This window comes from Neophocaena asiaeorientalis, unplaced genomic scaffold (genome assembly GCF_003031525.2).
Source record: "Neophocaena asiaeorientalis asiaeorientalis breed wild unplaced genomic scaffold, Neophocaena_asiaeorientalis_V1.1 scaffold347, whole genome shotgun sequence".
Taxonomy (NCBI): domain Eukaryota; kingdom Metazoa; phylum Chordata; class Mammalia; order Artiodactyla; family Phocoenidae; genus Neophocaena; species Neophocaena asiaeorientalis.
In genome coordinates, this window is record NW_020171818.1 from 1,329,512 (window position 1) to 1,347,801 (window position 18,290).

Below are 18,290 nucleotides of genomic sequence, written 5' to 3' on the forward strand. Positions count from 1 at the left end.
GGAAAAAAACTTAAGTATGGTGATGGATGCTAACTAGTGGTGATCATTTGTAATATAAACAAATATTGAATTATTATGTTGTACACCTGAATAGTACAATGTTATATGTCAATTATACCTCAATAAAAATAAATTAACAAAATAAAATATATTTCTGGAAAAAAAGAAGCCATTCCTGAGGCCATGAAATATTCATCTTCTAAAAGCTTACTGTTTAGCCTTATGCATTTAGGTCTATAACCCACCTAAAGTTGATTTTTGTACACAGTGCAAAGTATGAGTCCAATTTCATTGTTTCCCCACACCCATCATCTCCCGAAAAAGACCCTTTACCATAAATCAAGTGCTCATATATGCACAAACTACTCTGAGTTCTTTATCCTAATCTGCTGGCCTATCGATATCTCCCTGCCAATGTAACACTCTGACTTAATAATGTCTTGATATTCAAGAACATCCTTCTACCTTATTCTCCTTTAAGAAAGTGCTGGTTATTCTTGGCCCTCTGCATTTCCATATACATTTTAGAATTAGTTTGTCAAATTGCACACTAAAACAAAACAAGCAAGCGAAAAAAAAACCTGTTTGCGATTTTGATTGGAATTATATGGGATTATAAATTAATTTAAGGAAAACTGATATTTTAACAAAATTGAGCCTTCCAATCCATGAATATGGTGGATTCTTCCATTTATTTGTCTTCTTTAAGGTCACTCAATAACATTTTATAGTTTTCTTCATAGAAATCTTGTACATTTTATATCTCTTATTCTTAAGTACTAGATTTTTTAATGTTACTATAAATGGTCTCATTTTAAAAAATTCATTTTCTAACTGTGGCTGGTATACAGAAATGCAACTGATTTTTATATTACTGTTGTATCCAGCAACAATAAAGACTAGAGTGGAAATAAATGAAACAGATAATAGAAAAACAATAGAGAAAATCAATGAAACCAAAAGGTGGTTCTTTGAAGAAATCAACCAAAATGAAAAACCTTTAGCTAGACTGACAGAGAGAGAAAGAAAAAGAAAGAGAGAGAGAGAGAACTCAAATTACTAAAATCAGGAATGAAAGAAGGGGCATTACCAACCTTTCAGAAATAAAAAAGTGTATAAGGGAATACTATGAACAACTGGATGCCAACAAATTAAACAACCTAGATGAAATGGACAAATTCCTAGAAAGACACTGTTACGGATTAAATTTTGTACCCACCCCAAATTTATATGTAGAAGGCCTAACCCCCGGTACCTCAGAATGTAACCTTATTTGTAAGGAGGGTTGTTGTAGATGTAACTAGTTAAGTTGAGGTCATACATATTGGAGGAAGTGGGCCCCCAACCCCAAACCACTGGTGTCCTTATAAAAAGGGAGAAATTTGGACACACACACATATGAAGATGGAAGAGAGGTCGGAGTGATGCATCTACAACAAAGGAACACCAAAGATTGCAAGCAAACCACCAGAAGCTAGGAGAGAAACATGGAACAGATTCTCCCTCACAGCCCTCAGAAGAAACCCTGCCAACATCTTAATCACGGACTTCTAGCCTCCAGAACTGTGAGAACAATGTTTCCCTTGTTTAAGCAACCCAGTTTGTGGTACTTTATTACAGGAGTCCTAAGAAACTAATGCAGACACAAACTACCAAAACGGACTTAAGAGTATACAGAAAATCCTAACAACCTATAAGAAGTGAAGACATTGAATTCTTATCATCTCTTCACTGATTTCTAGTATAATTTCATTATAGTCTAAAACATACTCTAGAACGGGGGTTGGCAAACTATTTCTGTAAAAGGTCAAACTAAATATTTTAGGCTGTGCAGGCCACATCTGGTCTCTACTGCGTATTGTTTTTTTTATTATAGCTCTTTAAATATGTTAAAATTATTCTTAGCTTGCAGCCATATAAAAGTAGGCCATGGGCTGACCCTGCTCTGGAGCTGCACTATCTGGTATGGAAGCCATTATATAGCATATATGGAACACCTTCATCACTGAGGGAAGATTTACTGGACAGCACTGTCCTTGAGTATATGATTCCAACTCTCTGAAATTCTTTTGAGTCTTGCTTTATGGTCTAATACATAGTCTAAGATTCAATTTTTTATGTAAAGTAACAAAGCTTAAGGGGAAAAGTAGGATAAGGAGTAGGAGGAGAACAATCCTGTGCCAAGGGATGCATAGAATCAAGGCAGTTACCTCTGTCCATCCTTGTGAAATTAAGGCTCTGTATTTTGCTTTAAGGGGAATGAGAAGGAGCTGCATTGATTTCGATGTTTTCAAATGTCTCGTCCTGATTAAGGCCCAGCTTTGAGTCCTTATAATAATAGGACTTAATAACATTTATTGAGTGATTGTAAAGTGCCAACCACTGTTCTGATTTATATTCATTGACTAATTTAATCCTCATAGCAATCATATGAAGGAGACACAACTCTCATCTCCTGTTATAAGATCATCTCCTGCTCCTCTTTCAAAAGAAGCCTCTTTTCTAGCTCTGTTTTCTCACTATCTCCCTGTAGTGGACATCTGTTTTTTGTCAGTCCTGCACTGATTTCCTGCAGGGAATTCTTAATTCCCCTACCCTATGTTCTGCTTACAACACTCTCTTTCCTATTGGAAGTTTGTTACGTGTTGTTGAGAAGGGCTTGGCCCTATGATTCCCTCTCCAGAGGCCCATGACCCAGGCCTGGGCAACCTTATTACTCCATTACCCCAGGTCACACTGTTTGGCTCAAGAATGACCAAATGACCCAATACTTGACTAATCTTCCCCATCTTTGAATATTCAAACTCTGCTAGCTGTTCCTGGGAAATCATGAACCTTATGGACAATGCATACCTGGGGCTGCCAGTACCTTCCCCCCGCCCACCCCCCGATGGTGAGAGCCTACACTGAGGAGCACAGAAGTAATGCAGAGACAGGAAGAGGAAGAGAAAAAAATGAGTTCCGATAATACCATTTGAACATCCAGATCCAGCCATACTGTTTACTTGCAGATGTTTGGTTACATGAATCAATAAATTCCTTTCTGTTTTGTTGGTTTAAACCAGGTTGAGTTGGCTTTCTAACTCATGTTCCCCAGAGCTCCAAGCATGTCCTTCTTTCTCATTTCTGAGCCTTTGTTTAGGTTGCTGCCTCTCACCTTCCAAATGCTATTCACTTTTCAAGGTTCAACTTAATAAGGCTTCTATGAGGCATCCCCAAATTACTCAGGCCCACTGTCACTTCCCTTTATTCTGATACTCTAGTGGATATTATCTGTAACCACAAATTTTAGCAAGTTTTATACAGTTCTTCATGTTTATTCATCTGAACCTACAATCCAGACAAATAAAACCATTACTTAAACATGCTCCACTCCATCCCACAGTTACATCTTTATTAAACTATTTCCTCTCTCCCTTATCCACATCTCCTCAGCACCAACCTTTAAAATTCCATATCCCAACTTCTCCAAAAAGTCCTTGATCTCTGGCCTCCCGGCTAGATGTAACTCCCCATTCTCAGAATCCTATAGTATTTCATCTGACCTCTTTAATAACAATTTTTGTCTCCTGCTCATCTAAATTATTCCCTTTAAGGGTTTGCATGTTGTTCATTTATGTGTCACACTATCTTGCACTACTATATATACTTGTATTACACAATATGTGAAATACTGACTATTTTTTAAAGAGAATAAATACTTATGAAGCCTCAAGTATAGATAGAGAATTGTGTTAGACACTACTGGCAGTAAAACTACTACCACAAAACATGGTTCTTTCCCAGAAATGCAACTATCTTATGCTCCCAAATAGACCATAAATTCAGTAAGATTACATTTACATTATACATTTCTTGTATGGCCACAAGAGCACCTAACTCCAAGTTAGGCACATAATAAAAATGCACTGATTTGCACTAAGGTGATAATTTTCTAGGCTGACAACATTCATCACACAACAATGATAGATCTTTAGTGTTAGGATGATGGTAACTCATTCGAATAATGAACTGTGCAGTTTTAAACAAATTCTATTTTAAGTCAAAATAACTCACAGCAATCTTTACTTTTTAAAATTAAACACTGACTTTCATACACTAAAAATTACAACTGTACATACAATTTAATTAATTGAAACCTTTTTAACAGGCAAGTATCATTTCCAAAATGTTTTTAATATTAACAAAGAAAACACGTGACAAACAAAAACTAACCTCAGGTCCTGAATGTATAGTCAGGAAACTTTCCACAGCAGTCAATGTACCTAAAAGAGAAGGAAAATGGTAAAAGTAAAATCAAATAAAAATCTATTAACCCAGGATAAGTAATAATAAGCTATTCCTATTCATTTAGGGAACATTTTTATTAGGCCTACAGCTGATATAATCAGGAAAATCTGTGCTATAACAGTATTATTAGGTTATTGTAAACAGATTTAAGGAGCAGCTAAAGCCAGATAAATTATCAGAAAAATAGTAGTTTAGTATAAATTAACTGCTGGTACTCACAAAATCTTTTCTAGTATTCAAACTGACATTGCAAAAAATCTCTTCCAATAAGGCAACAATTTAGCTCACTGATTCTGGAAGGCCATCAGTTCTCAAAACTACATCTATGGGCTTCCCTGGTGGCGCAGTGGTTGAGAGTCCGCCTGCCAATGCAGGGGACACGGGTTCGTGCCCCAGTCTGGAAAGATCCCACATGCCGCGGAGCAGCTGGGCCCGTGAGCAATGGCCGCTGAGCCTGCGTGTCCGGAGCCTGTGCTCCGCAACGGGAGAGGCCGCAACAGTGAGAGGCCCGCGTACAGCAAAAAAAAAAAAAAAAACTACATCTATGGGAATTATTCTATTTTCCAATATGAAAGCTTTCAAGAAGACTCATTAGTAGTGACTTACAATGAATATACAGAAACCCTACCAAAATGGGCCTTTGTGATGGCTTATTAAATAAAGTAAGGCTATTTAAATGAAATAAAAATATAATGAGTAAAAACAAAGTAGAAAACCAAGGCCAGAAAAAAAGGGGAGAAATCAATTATATTAACCATGAGGACTAATACATACGTATAGTGGTTAAGTATTTAATTAATCTTTGAGCTTATCGAGAGCAGTAAGACAAAAGAAAAACATAACGGGCTAGCTAATTCTCAAAATCTGATAAAATATACCAATTTGTTAAGAGACAGTATTCCTAGCTTTAATTCCAAGAGAAAATTAAAGCATGGGGCCTTAGAAAGTTGACAATGAGCAAGGTAACAAATAACCACACCATCTACAATGATGTTACAGCAGAAAAGAACTAAAGCCACATAAATATCACTTATCTAACACTGTCAAAAACCAAGAATAGATCATTAAATTCTAACTCACTGGAGAGGATTCTGAGAGTTGTTAAGAGAAAGTGGCCTGGATACATGGCTCTTTGATCTAACCCTGTGCACAGAAAGAACATGTATCGCCTAAGGCAGTATGTAATGAAATGTGAGCCACCTGAGTCAACAATTAGCTGGGGTATTTGTTAAATGCTGACTCCTAGGTTTCAGTGTCTGAAAAAAAGTTCTAAAATAAATCTTAAAGTAATATTTCTCCCTTAAAAATAAAAAAGGACCTATTCAAAATAACAACTATTAAATCTTTAAGAATAACCTCAATAAGAAACATGTAGGACCACCATGAAAAATACTCTAAACTTTTTCAGTAAATGGAGATTTTTTTAGTAAGTTTTTTAATAAATGGAAATATACCAGATCCATGGGTTGAAGACTAAATAAATATTTTAAAGATGTTCAATTCATGCCCTTCTCTTTATTGGGAATGGTTCCAGCGTTTCATCATTAAGTATGATGTTGCCTACTGCTTTCTGACATTCACTGTGTTAAGAAAGTATTCTATTCCTCAATTTCTAAAAATCTAAAATCAATAAATGGCAGGCATGCGTATTACCTTTGTTGAGCTTTGGTTTCAGAGTGACCGTTCTAATATAAACTGGAACACTTTCCATAATTTTAAGCTCTAGAATGGTTTAAATAGAACTGGACTTATTTGCTTCAGGTCATTTTTATAAAGGGCATTTTTTATGTATGTATAACATTCCACTGTTTTACTGTAATAGTGATTTTTTCCCATTCTTATTGTCTCCATTTTATAAATGAGCTAAAAAAGATGTCAAAAAGCTTGTTCAATACTTTCTAGCTTTGGTCGTTAAAAAAAATTAAAACTTTCCAATTATAGTATGTGTATAAATTATACTTTAAGATGTATTAATTCCTAAACAAAGCAAGTTTGAATTTATAATGCCTGCCAAAAATTTCTTCCAGAAATTTTATAGCTATAACCACAACTAAATTCTAATGGAGAATTCCTTCCTTTAGAACACTTATAGTACTATCCATACCTCAAAAAACAATAGTGTCAATATCATTTTCTAACAAGTACAGCTATATTAAAAACAAAGTATGTGTTTTAATACTACCCATTAATAGTTGTTTCTTTTCTCAAGAAGATTTTAGTTCACCACAATTACAAACATGAAACACCTCTATTTTAAATTCCATTATTGCTTCTTGATCAATAATTACCATTCATTTTATTTCTGGTATATATTACTCCCAGATCTGCTGGAATGGAGTCAAAGCCACTGCTTCCAATGATATAAGCCCCTTTTTCTGCAGCTTTCTCATGATACTTCCAATACATTAGTTCCAGAAACTAAAGATTCAAGACAAAAGATCTGAATCAGAGCTACGGAGAAACATCTAGACCAAAATTAAATGATTTACCTTTAAAAACAAAGCAATTAAACTGTGAAAATGCTAACCAAGATGGCTCTGCAGCAAAATATTAACTGCCAAATAGTTGGCACTTACTCAGCAAACATACCTACTATGTTCCAGGTGGTGTGAGAGGTATGCAGATCTGACTTAATTCATTTTTTAGAATGACTTTTAAATGCAAAAGCAATACCTATTATGAAAAATTAATATAGAAAAATACAAAGAAAACAAAAAAAAGTTACCCCAAATCACATCTTCCAGATGAACATCATTACAGACATATATCTGTGCACATATGTAAGTAGAAAGAGTGGTAGGAAAGGAGGGAACGCAAGAACGGAATAATGTCTGTTCAAATTCTTTGCCTGTTTTTTTTTAAAAACAGTTCTAGATTTACAGAAAAAAAATTGAGTACTAGAGAGTTCCTAGGTACTCCACACTCAATTAACCTTATCATTACATCTTTTACATTAACATTTATTATAATTAATGAACCAATACTGATACATTATTACTAACTAACGTCCCTATTTTGTTCAGGTTTCCTCAGTTTTTATCTAATGTCCTTCTTCTGTCCAGGATCCCATTCAGGATACCATACTACATTTAGTTGTCATGTCTCCTTAGGCTCCGCTGGCTGTGATGGTTTCTCAGACTTTCCTGGGTTTTGATGACCTTTACAGTAGTGGTCAGGTACTTTGCAGAATGCCCCTCTATTGGAAATTGTCGCATGATTTTCTCATGACTACGCTAGAGTTACAGGTTTTGGGGAGGAAGACGGGGTAAAGTGCCATTTCCTGATGTCATATCAAGAGTACATACTATCTCACAGACACAGAAAATAAACTTATGGTTACCAAAGTGGGAGGGAGGGAGAGATGGATAAATTAGGAGTATGGGATTAAAAGATACACACCACTATGTATAAAATAGATAAACAACAAGGATTTACTGTATAGCACAGGGAACTATATTCAGTATCTTGTAATACCCTATAATGGAAAAAGATCTGAAAAAATATATATATATAGCTGAAACACTTTGCTGTACATCTGAAACTAACACAATATTGTAAATCATTTAAAAAAAGAAGAGTACATACTATCAACATAATTTCTCACTGGTGATGTTGACCCTGAACACCTGGCTGAGGTGGCGTTTGTCTGGTGTCTCCACTGTAAAGTTCTTCTCACCCTCACCCTCCCCCTGCCACTTCCATACTGTACTCACTGGAAGGCAGTGACTGTGTAGCCCACACATAAAGAGGGAGGAGTGAAGCTCCCCCTCCTCAAGGGCACAGCAGTTATGTGAATTATGTGGAATTCTGCACAGGTGATTTGCCTCTTTTCTTCCCTTTGCCCATTTTAAATTGGGTTATTTAAATTTGTATTTTTGACTTATATATATTCTGGCCCATTACTAGGTTTTGATGTCACGTTCATGGTACTTTATGAGATAACTTAGCAGCTTTCCACCATTTTCTCTGCTCTAGAATATTTTAAATAAGATAGGAATAGTTTCTTTTACATTCATATTTCCTACCTCTTCTTTTATCAGTCTTGGTAATTTACACTTTCTCAACACTTTCCAATATACACCACCAACTGATAAGCTCTAAGTATGTATATACCAGCACACTGATGATGGTACTCAGCAGAGACTATAAGGACATATGAGATTACAGTTATAAAGGAGCTAGTGTAGCTCAGTGCTTATTAACACTCCACTTCCTGCAGTGTTAATTCAGGCAAACCTCAATGCAAGTCCTAGTTTTTCTACTTAATGGTTGCATGACTCTGAGCAAGTTTTATTTTAATTAATTCTGTTTACAGCATGCAGTAGCAATAAAAATCAACACATCCTATACATAAAGGCCATGGAAGAAATCAGGATGTAGGGAAGAAAAATTCAAGAAAACTGAAGCTAAGACCTTACCATCATGCTCTCCTTCAAGCTTTCAAAGAAATACCATCTCTAAATGCCACAGAGTCATCACCTTCTAAAATCTGTCTGCAAAATTACACTAAATATTTTTCACTTTAACAGAAAGTTGTATTGTTAATTTTGTTCCTTCTTTTCCATTTTACATACCTGAGGTTCTCCACAGATGTCAATACAGCTAGTTCCATTTTCAACACATGCTTTCACTACAGGTTCTCCATAAAATCGGTACTGGGAGAATAAAGAAAACCAACAGTTTACTCTTACTTAGCAAGCTTAAATGAAGGAATACCACTGAGTGTTGGAAGTACAGTCTTCACTATTAAGAAATCAAATATTAATAAAGTAGCCTAATGAGAAAATGATGTAACTGCAATTTACTGACTCTCACAGTGTAAATAAAAGCATGATGGAATTACCTCTAACTGAAGACAAAGTCCAAAGTTTTATAAAAGAAGTGACTCATCTGAGTTGAATTCTGAAGAACAGTAAGGATTTGCCAGGAAAAAGAAAATCCAAATAATGGAAAAATTATATGTAAAAGTGTAAAAAAGGGTGATGCTCAGGATACCTGAAGCACAGAGTAGTGGAGAGGGAAGTGGTAAGAGATGAGTCTGGAAAGAAACACTTGGGCCAAATCAGGAACGACCCTGAGTGCCACGTTATCAAGACTGAACTTTATCTTTTCTGCATTGCTGAGCCCTCCTAGAGTATTTTACACAGGACAGTGGTGGAACGTTTATAACACAGACATATCACTCTGCCTGTGGTATTGGAAAACAAAACTCACGGCAGGTAAGAAATGAAGGACAAAACTAAGGAAGCGGAAGGATATACTAAGAGTGAGATACACTTAGAAGACAGAAATGACTGCACTTCCTGATTAGCTGGACATGGGGACCAACAACTAATGGCAGTATTAGCAAAATAAAGAAAGGACAAAGAGGGTTGGAGGGGATAAGTTTAATATTGTACAAAGGAGCTATTCTGAGCCTGTGTGATTTTGGATCTCCCAAACTATTTGTTGCTCAAACTCAAGGAATTAAAATTTAAAAATTTTTATATAACTGTTAATACATCAGAGTCAGTCCCATTTCAAAGGAAGCATGACAAATTTTCCCTTTGTGAGGGAAGGGTAAGCGGAAGCATAAACTCCTCTGCTCCTCTCATTGCTCACAGCAAAAGATGGAGAAAGGAGATGGTCTGCTTCTTCTAGCCTTCAAGAAACAGGTAAACGGACACTTAAAAGAAAAGACAGGGCACTACAGGGATTGCCCTTTTCAAGTGGGTCACTTAGGCTCCTCTCTACCTGACTCCACAGCCTCATCTCCACATCCTCCTCCCCCTTCTTAAAAACAGCAAATGACACTGGAATTACAGGACTAGAAAAGTGTGTTTAAGTTCTAGTTCATCCTCTGCTATTCATCAACCATGCAAAATTACTGAAAGCACTTAACTTCTGAGGCAACGTAGTACAACAGAACAAACAAGGGCTTTCAAGGCAGCAGGACCCAAGTTCACATTCTAAATCCATCATCTACTAAATTGTATGAATTTATTTACAAATGACATATATGGACTACTATACTAATAAAATATACACTTTAAACATACATAAAATGGACACAGAGTTGAAATTAAAATGAGTACAAGTCAAAGCTCTATTTTCTTTCTGTACCCAATGGATCATCTTGGGTAATTTTTACACATATCCATTTGAAACTCACTTAGCAATTTCCTTGGCCTCCTGGTTATTTTACCCCCGAACACCTCAAGTTGTCCCGTAGTTCACCTGGGTCAGAATCAGCTGGGTCGCTCGTTAAACATGCTGGTTACTCAGTCCCACCCCAACTCCCTCCAGTAATAAGTTTTCCGGGGTAGACTGCAGTAACCTGCATTTTAAATGAGCCTCACTGGTGACTCTTACGTACGTTAGAGGTGGAGAATCACCTCCCTAGACATGCTCCCTGGAAAATCTCACCAACTTTCTGGATTTCTACTACAATATGTATACTGATGACATCCAACTCCTATCTCCAGAGCTGCTCACTGACGAGGCTCCCTCATCTGTGGCTTCTGTTATAAACTTCAGGACCCGCAAGAGCTCAGGACATGGGGCAAAATGAATTTCACTTTGGCTTCTTTTCCTCTCCTCTATTTCCTCTTCACCCTGACTTCCTTACTTGCTTAAGAAAATAATTCCACTATATAGTACGCATTTCCTGTCTTAATTCAAAAATATATCTAGCAGACACCTCAGTTTCAACACAACCAAAATCAGATTCATCATCTTTCTCTCAACAGCAGTTTTTCCCCCTCCACTTCCTAGCACAGGAGACAATAAAGAATAATGCTTAAAAGTATTGATTCAGTCATTTTCTGTATATTTTGACATAATACTTGTTTACATATGCCTGACTAGTTTTACAGCTATCATTTAGCTCTCATTAAAGAGACCCTCACAAAATAGAGAAATGGGTAAAAAAAATACCTTCAAAGAAACAAATTATGACACCAAAACTGGTAAACTGGAGTCTACCCCTGGGAGTATAATCCATATTACAAAGTGAAAACGACCTTCCAAGTAGAGCTTAGGAAGGAGCATGTTTTGGGGTCAAAAAGCTAGAGATGCCTATAAACCATCCAACTGGAAACACTGAGAAGGTAATTCGATCCACCAGTCTGGAGTTTAAGGGGTAGTTCCTCAGTGGAAATAAATTAATGTAGGCATCATCAGGAAACAGATGGTATTGAAAGCCATGGCTTTCAATTCTTTCTGACTACAACCCACCCTAAGAAATTCATTTCACATAGTAGCTCCACACACAAATATATCTGACACAAAAGCTTCATGAACCAGTACGTACCTGTATTACGTGTAATTCACCCTATTTTCTATTTCAGTCTATCTGATTTTTCTTTTCAATGCTTAGTCTTAACCTACTGAACTGATTTCACAAAGTTTAAAAAGTACTGGCCCAGTTACAGTTTCTGTTTGGGATGGTGAAAACGTTCTGGAAATAAAGAGGTGACAGTTATATAAGATTGTGAATGTACTTAATGTCATTGAAGTGTATACTTAAAAATGGTTAAAATGCTAAATTTTATGTTATGTATATTTTACCACAATAATAATAATATTAAAAAATGGTCCAGGGAATATAAACAGAAAAGAGTTTCTAAGGCTTAAGGTCTGAGACCTCTGGCATTCACAGGAGGATAAAAAGATCCAGCAGAGGAGACTGAGACAAAGTTGGTAGAGAAAAAGAAAACTAGGAGAGGGCAAGAATTCAGATCCCAAGTGAAGAAAGGAAAAAGTGATCAACTGTCACAAATGCTGAGAGGTCTGATTAAGATGAGGACAGAGAACTGATGATTGGATTTGACAGGACGGGGATGCTGGCAGAGTAGTTTCATTTAAGGAGTATGGATAAAAGCCTGACAAGACGAGACAGAGGAGGAGGTGAGGGAGTGGAGACAGTAAGGAAGGCAAACTCTTTCAAGTTTTGCTAAAAAGGGGCACAGAAAAATGGGAGTAGTTAGAGGAGCATGCAGAATTCAGAGAAGTTTTTGTTTAAATGGGAGATATAATCCCATACTTGTATGTTGAGAGAAATAATCCAATCAAGAGGCAAAATTTGATGAGAATAAGAATATGTGTAACTGTAAACCTGTAAATATAAAGTCTTTGAATACCGTGTCCATGAGAAGCAGGGGTAGTTTTTCCCTGTAAAAGGAGATAAGGCAGAGTCAGGATACAACGCAGATAGGAAGATCTGGTGGTATAAATTCTCTTCTGACAGCCTGTACGTTCACAGTTTAAAAAAAAAAAAAAAGGAAAGAAAGAAAGGAAGGGAGGGAGAAAGGAAAGAAGGAAGGAAGGAAGAAAATCACGAGGTAAGAGTGAGGAAAAAGGAAGAAAGGGGTGGGATGCTAAAAGTATGAGAAAAAAGAAGTTATAAAACTGCTGCTTCAGCGAGTAGGAGAGAAAACAGCCTAGGAAAATAGATTAGAATTGCTGGAGGTACTGAGGCTGCATGTGAGGTTTGTAACCACATATTTAAAGTGGGATAGTCAGCATCGGGATGCATTTTTCTCCAGCCAGACTGGGTTATACATGTTCAGGTAGAGTAAGCAGCGAGCTGGAATAACCAGGGCTGGGGTTTCTCCAGAGTACTTCGGAGGGAGGGACAAGCTGGCTGAGGATGTATATAAGACAGTGATTCAAGCAACAAACCACAGACCACATTCTAAACTAGTTAATGAAATAAAATGAAATAAACAATAGAAATACATTTCATTTGGTGACAATCAAAAGCCTTTCTGGTTTCATTTGATGAAATTATCAACAATTTTCTAGATGCTTAGTTTTCAAATGTTTTGACAATTGAGAAAGCTTCCTCAGATCCATAAATGTCACCAACATTCACCCTGTTACACAGACCACAAGTGTCTCTTTCACATCCAGTCCAATAGCAGCAGCTAGAGGTTCTCCTTTCAAAATATCCGCTTTCAACCACTTCTCACCACCTCTAACACTCCTACACTGTGATTGGCTTGCTTGGCCCATTCCACTGTTGGTTCCCTACCATCTATTTTTCCTCTCAGAAGCCAAAGAACTTCAAATACGTAAAGCAAATCATGCCCTTGTTTTTAACCATTCAATGGCTCTTTCATATTTAGAAGGAAACCCAAACCCTGATCTTGACCTTGCAGACCTAACCACCTAGTTCCTAGGTACCTCTCCAATCTAACTCCCCACCTCTCTGCCCTACTCACGCTCAACCACGCTGGCCTCTCTCACATCCCTCAGTCAGGCCAAGCACATGCTCATCTCAGGACCTTTGGATTTGCTCTTTCCTGGAACACCCTCTCCTCAAATACTCACAGGATTTACTCCCTCACTGCATTCAGGTCCCTATGCAAATTTCAGTTCCTCACAGAGACCTTCCCTGACCATCCATCTAATAGAGACTGGTGTGCCAATCTTTTTATCTCCCTTCCCTGTTTTATTTTTCTTCAAAGCACCTGTCACTTACTATTATAACATTATTTTTCTGTCTCCCCACTGGACTGTAAGCTCCATGAGGGGTTTTCTGTTTTATTCACCATTATGTCCGTAGACTAGTTCAGTGTACATATAATAAACACTCAATAAACATTTACTGAATAAATGAATGAATCTTTTTTTAATATCTTTCTTTGTACATGCACTAACATATGTACTGGTACAGTAATACAGAATGTAATTTAAAAACAAATAAAAAGTAAATTATGGGTACATGCTCAACCTTTTTTAGTTAAGGGACATGCAGCACAAAAAAAAGTTTGGCAATTATAGCTGTAACCACTGAATAAACCAGCACACATTCCTGGAGTCTAGTGTCACTCTCTCTCTCAGGAGACTTTGGTCATATCCATTTGCTTCTCATGAGAAGTAAAAACTCCCCATATGGGGTTAAGGCCCTGAATCAATTCTTCTGTCCCCTGCCCTTATGTTTCTCTGGAATATAAAATACCAGATTCTGCTAGAAATGAATAGATTGTTTGTTCTGATTCAGAGAAGGGCAGATTACTTACTGGTCCTACACAGTTGAGGACAACTGTTGCCTGTTTAGCCATTTCATCAAGTGAGGCTGGATTAGTGATATCACAAATTATTATTCCAACTTCAGATGACAGTGTCGGCCTTCCTAAAATAAGAAATAAAGTGTTTTAAGCAAATCCCGATACAGTATTAGATCACCCAGCCCTTCTTTTCATAATAACCACTGACGGCAAAGTTACTATATATACTAAAAGCTAATTCCCCCTCTCAAACAAAAGATAAAACTGTTTTTAACCAGGTAATTAAAAATACGGAAAAGACTATGAGGAAAATGGAGTTAAAACTAAGAGTTAATAAAACACATTACTAACCTTTAAAAGAAAATCTAAGATAAGGAATGTGTAAATGACAACTCTATGCAAAATGCCAATTTTACAAGTTTTCAGATAGAAGATGATTTTCCTGACCTCCTCTCCAGGAAGAATTATACTATTATACTATAAAAGCAGTTTCTCATCAATGATTAAACAACAACATATGATAAAATTATGAGGAGGGGAGTTAACATCAACATAATAAAACAAAAGAGGACTGAGGTAAAAGAACACTCAAGTTCATAATAAGGAAATAACTGGAATAAACTGAATCAATAGAGTAACGCAGGTTTCATGGCTCAAGGTGTATTTCCTGCAATAACCTGATCTGGGCACTACAAATGGTACGCAACTAGGCTATACCTGTACAGTCTCATTGAACAGAAAAGAAGAAAGGGAAGCATATATTTTAGTCGTGAAAGTATTTTTCTTGGAAAAGTAAAGAAAGACCAAAAAGCTTTTTGGTCAAGATTCTGTACTTGGGAGTGGCAGCAGGAGAGCTGTAGGAGAGTCCAGCCTACATGTTATCTTCTGTACCAACCACAAACAAAACAGGTTCCAAAAACAGGGCTCTGTGTGGAATTATGTGAGATGAAGGTGAAGTGAAGAACAAAGTATGCCTGAAACTCTAATAGGTGCTATCTGTCTGTACGACAGGGCAGTAGGGTGGAAAACTGACAGCCAAAGTTAAAGGCGACTGACTCCTAACTTAGATGTTCTCACCACGGGGAACATGTGTAGGGTCTCTGCGTGTGTGTGTGTCTCTCTCCGCCACATCTGTATCTCCAGATTTACACTAGCACCTGACATTAAAAAGACCACTCAATAAAACCAGGCTTAATGAATGCCGAAAGAGTAAGTAAACTGCCGAAACAAAAACACCAAAAAAACTTTCTGGATGAAGAGTGCGACTGCTGGAGAATGCTTACAAGTAAAAATTAAATTAAAAAGTAAAGCCACAGCAACGTTCTCCGTAAAACTCCTAAGCTTCCTCTCCCATCTCCAAAACACAAGGCAAAGGGAGAGCACAAGGCAAAGGGAGAGCACAAACCATCCTGAAGAAACCAGTGCTCTACTTTTCTACTCGATCAAACATCAAGAGACTTCCAGGCCCACCAGGTTACCCCCCGCTCTAGAAGGGGACGGAGCAGAGAAAGGAAAAACTAAAGTTCCTATTTCGCCAGTGGGGATTCCCTAACTATGGGAGAAATTCAAGGGGGGGCGGGGATGTCTCTCTCTTGTTTGTTTATGGAACGGAACGAAGCTCTGACGTTATCAGGAGCCCCGTGCTCCTCCTCCTGGGCGCTAACAGGGTTGGGGAGCTCTAGGGGGACCCAGGGAGAGAACCTCTCATTTCAGGCGACTGAAACCCCTCAGCCGGGAGAAGGGGGCTTGGGGATGAGAGCCGCGGCAGTGGGGCCGAGACCGGGGTCCCGGGGCCCCGTCCCAGTCGCCCCCTTTACCCAGTTTCATGGCAGCCCTCTCCAGGACTCGCTGCAGCTTCTCCCGAGAACGGCCCGCCACAGCCCAGGGCAGGCGGGAGCTCCGCTCCGGGGACATCTGCTCCCGGGCCACCTCCTCGGTCACGAACTGGCCGGTAAAGCCAGAGGCGCCGAACACCACCAGGTGGAAAGGCCTCTGCTGGGTCGCCATTACGAGCCCACGGCGATGCAAGGACAAGGATGGGCTGAGTCCACGGCGCCTGCGCCTCAAGCAGCGACCCCAGGACCCGGCGCAGCAACCGTCTCCTCCACGGCTGCCGCAGTCTCCGCTGCCTGAGCGCCGCGTTCCCGAAGGCCCGCGCGCGCCGCTGCGCCAAGGCCCCGCCCACACCGCCTTTTGCTGGCGGCGCCAGTACGCCTCCTCCTTCTCCTCGGGGGTGGGCCCCGCGCTGCTGCTGCTGGCTGCCCTGGCTCGCGAGGCCTGTGTGCTTGCGGGGCTGGCGGCAGCAGGCTGCGGCCCATCCTCCGCCCCGTTGTTGGTCCTGCATAGCTCTGGCTGCCCCAGGCGTCGTATCTTTTCGCTCTCCCGAAGGTTGTAGGGAGCTACGCAAAGAGAGAGCTCACGAAAACCTTCTGACGGCTGAGAGCACTTCCCGCGCCGAAACCCCCCTTTTTCTTTTTATTTTCGAAGCACGTTGTCCAAGGGGGTGTCTGCGGAGCCAGGTGGAGGGTGGACACGGAGTCTGGGGTCCGCCTTCTGTCGTAGGCCCCGCCTCCACCGCCTCGGTGTCCGTCACCTCAGGGACCCCCTTGGTGATGCGACACACAGTTAATGGTGAACCTCCGCCAGAAAGAAACTCCCAGAATTGTCGTGCCTATTGAGCTGTGAGGTAAAGGTGAATGGTGGTTCAGGACGTCCTCGAAATACAGAAGAAATCAAGTTTCTTGAGCAGTCGTTATTTATATATTCAAAAACGGTTTAATATAAATAAATGAATAAGTGAATACATAAATAAATGGGGGAGAAGAGACACATCTCCCAGTACAGAGGCATTCCAAATAATTTGTCATTACGACCTTCTCCAGGAGAAGAGTTTAACTCCCTCCCCTTTGAATATAGGCTTTGCTTAGTGACATACTTTAAAGAGAAGAATGTGGAAAGGGGGAGGAGGGGTGGGAAAGAGAAACGAGGTAAAAATTACCCTGGCCAAATGATCAAGGTTAACATCATCAATACATCATGTTGATAGCACACATCCCTAATATGATGTGATAAGGATGATAGATACTTCATCTCTGTCGGGTTCCTCCCCCAAACCCATAACCTCATTCTAACCATGTTGAATATTCTAGAAGATACCTCCCCAATACTCCCCAAAATGTCAAAGTCATGAAAAAACAAGGGTGGTAGGAGAAACTGTCAGTAACTAAAGGAGCCTAAAGGGACATGATGACTAAATGTAATGTGGTATCCTCGATGGGACCCTGGAACAGAAAAAGGACATGAAAGAAATCCTAGTAAAATCCAAATAAAGTGTGTTTAGCTAATCACAATGCACCAATATTGGTTTCTTAGTTCTGACAAAGGTACCAAAGTAGAGTTAAATGTTAACAGTAGGGAAGACTGGTGAGGGGTGTAGAGAATGCTCTGTACTGTCTTTAACTTTTCTGTAAATCTAAAACAATTGTAAAATTTAACATAATTTTTTTTAATAATAGGAGTGGTTTTAAGACAGTTTATTTTATTTATTTATCTATGGCAGCGTTAGGTCTTCATTGCTGCATGCATGCTTTCTCTAGTTGCAGTGAGCGGGGGCTACTCTTCGTTGAGGTGCGCGGGCTTCTCATTGCAGTGGCTTCTCTTTGTTGCATGAGCTCTAGGTGCAGGGGCTTCAGTAGTTGTGGCTCACTGGCTCTAGAGAGCAGGCTCAGTAGTTGGGGCACACGGGCTTAGTTGCTCCACGGCATGTGGGATCTTCCCGAACCAGGGCTCGAACCTGTGTCCCCTGCATTGGCAGGCAGATTCTTAACCACTGTGCCACCAGGGAAGCCCCAACATATAACTTAAAAAGAATTTTGTGCATTTGTATCAGATACGTATAAATATGTCATCTCATTTAATGCTATTCATCAAGCATTTCCAGAGAGCTTATGTTTGTCAAACTCTGAAATAGATCCTGGGAATACAGTGATTCCCTAACTGGGGGATAGT

General features: G+C 39.0%; 1 protein-coding gene across 4 annotated transcripts in view; it reads right to left on the reverse strand.

Moving 5' to 3' along the window:
• Positions 1-16,422, reverse strand: part of SCCPDH (saccharopine dehydrogenase (putative)) — a 61,990-nt gene extending 45,568 nt beyond the window's left edge. For 3 of the 4 annotated variants that reach the window (XR_003002431.1, XR_003002430.1, XM_024739102.1), the window contains exons 1-5: positions 16,100-16,422; positions 14,295-14,407; positions 8,865-8,945; positions 6,579-6,708; positions 4,216-4,265 (exon numbers count right to left, since the gene is read on the reverse strand). Coding sequence is in view for 2 of the 4 variants with exons in the window: in XM_024739102.1 (XP_024594870.1) it covers positions 4,216-4,265; positions 6,579-6,708; positions 8,865-8,945; positions 14,295-14,407; positions 16,100-16,289 (564 nt within the window). In the remaining 2 variants the exon portion in view is untranslated. The remainder of the gene's footprint in view (positions 1-4,215; positions 4,266-6,578; positions 6,709-8,864; positions 8,946-14,294; positions 14,408-16,099) is intronic. The other variant, XM_024739110.1, reaches the window with a different exon arrangement.
• Positions 16,423-18,290: the final 1,868 nt, after the last annotated feature.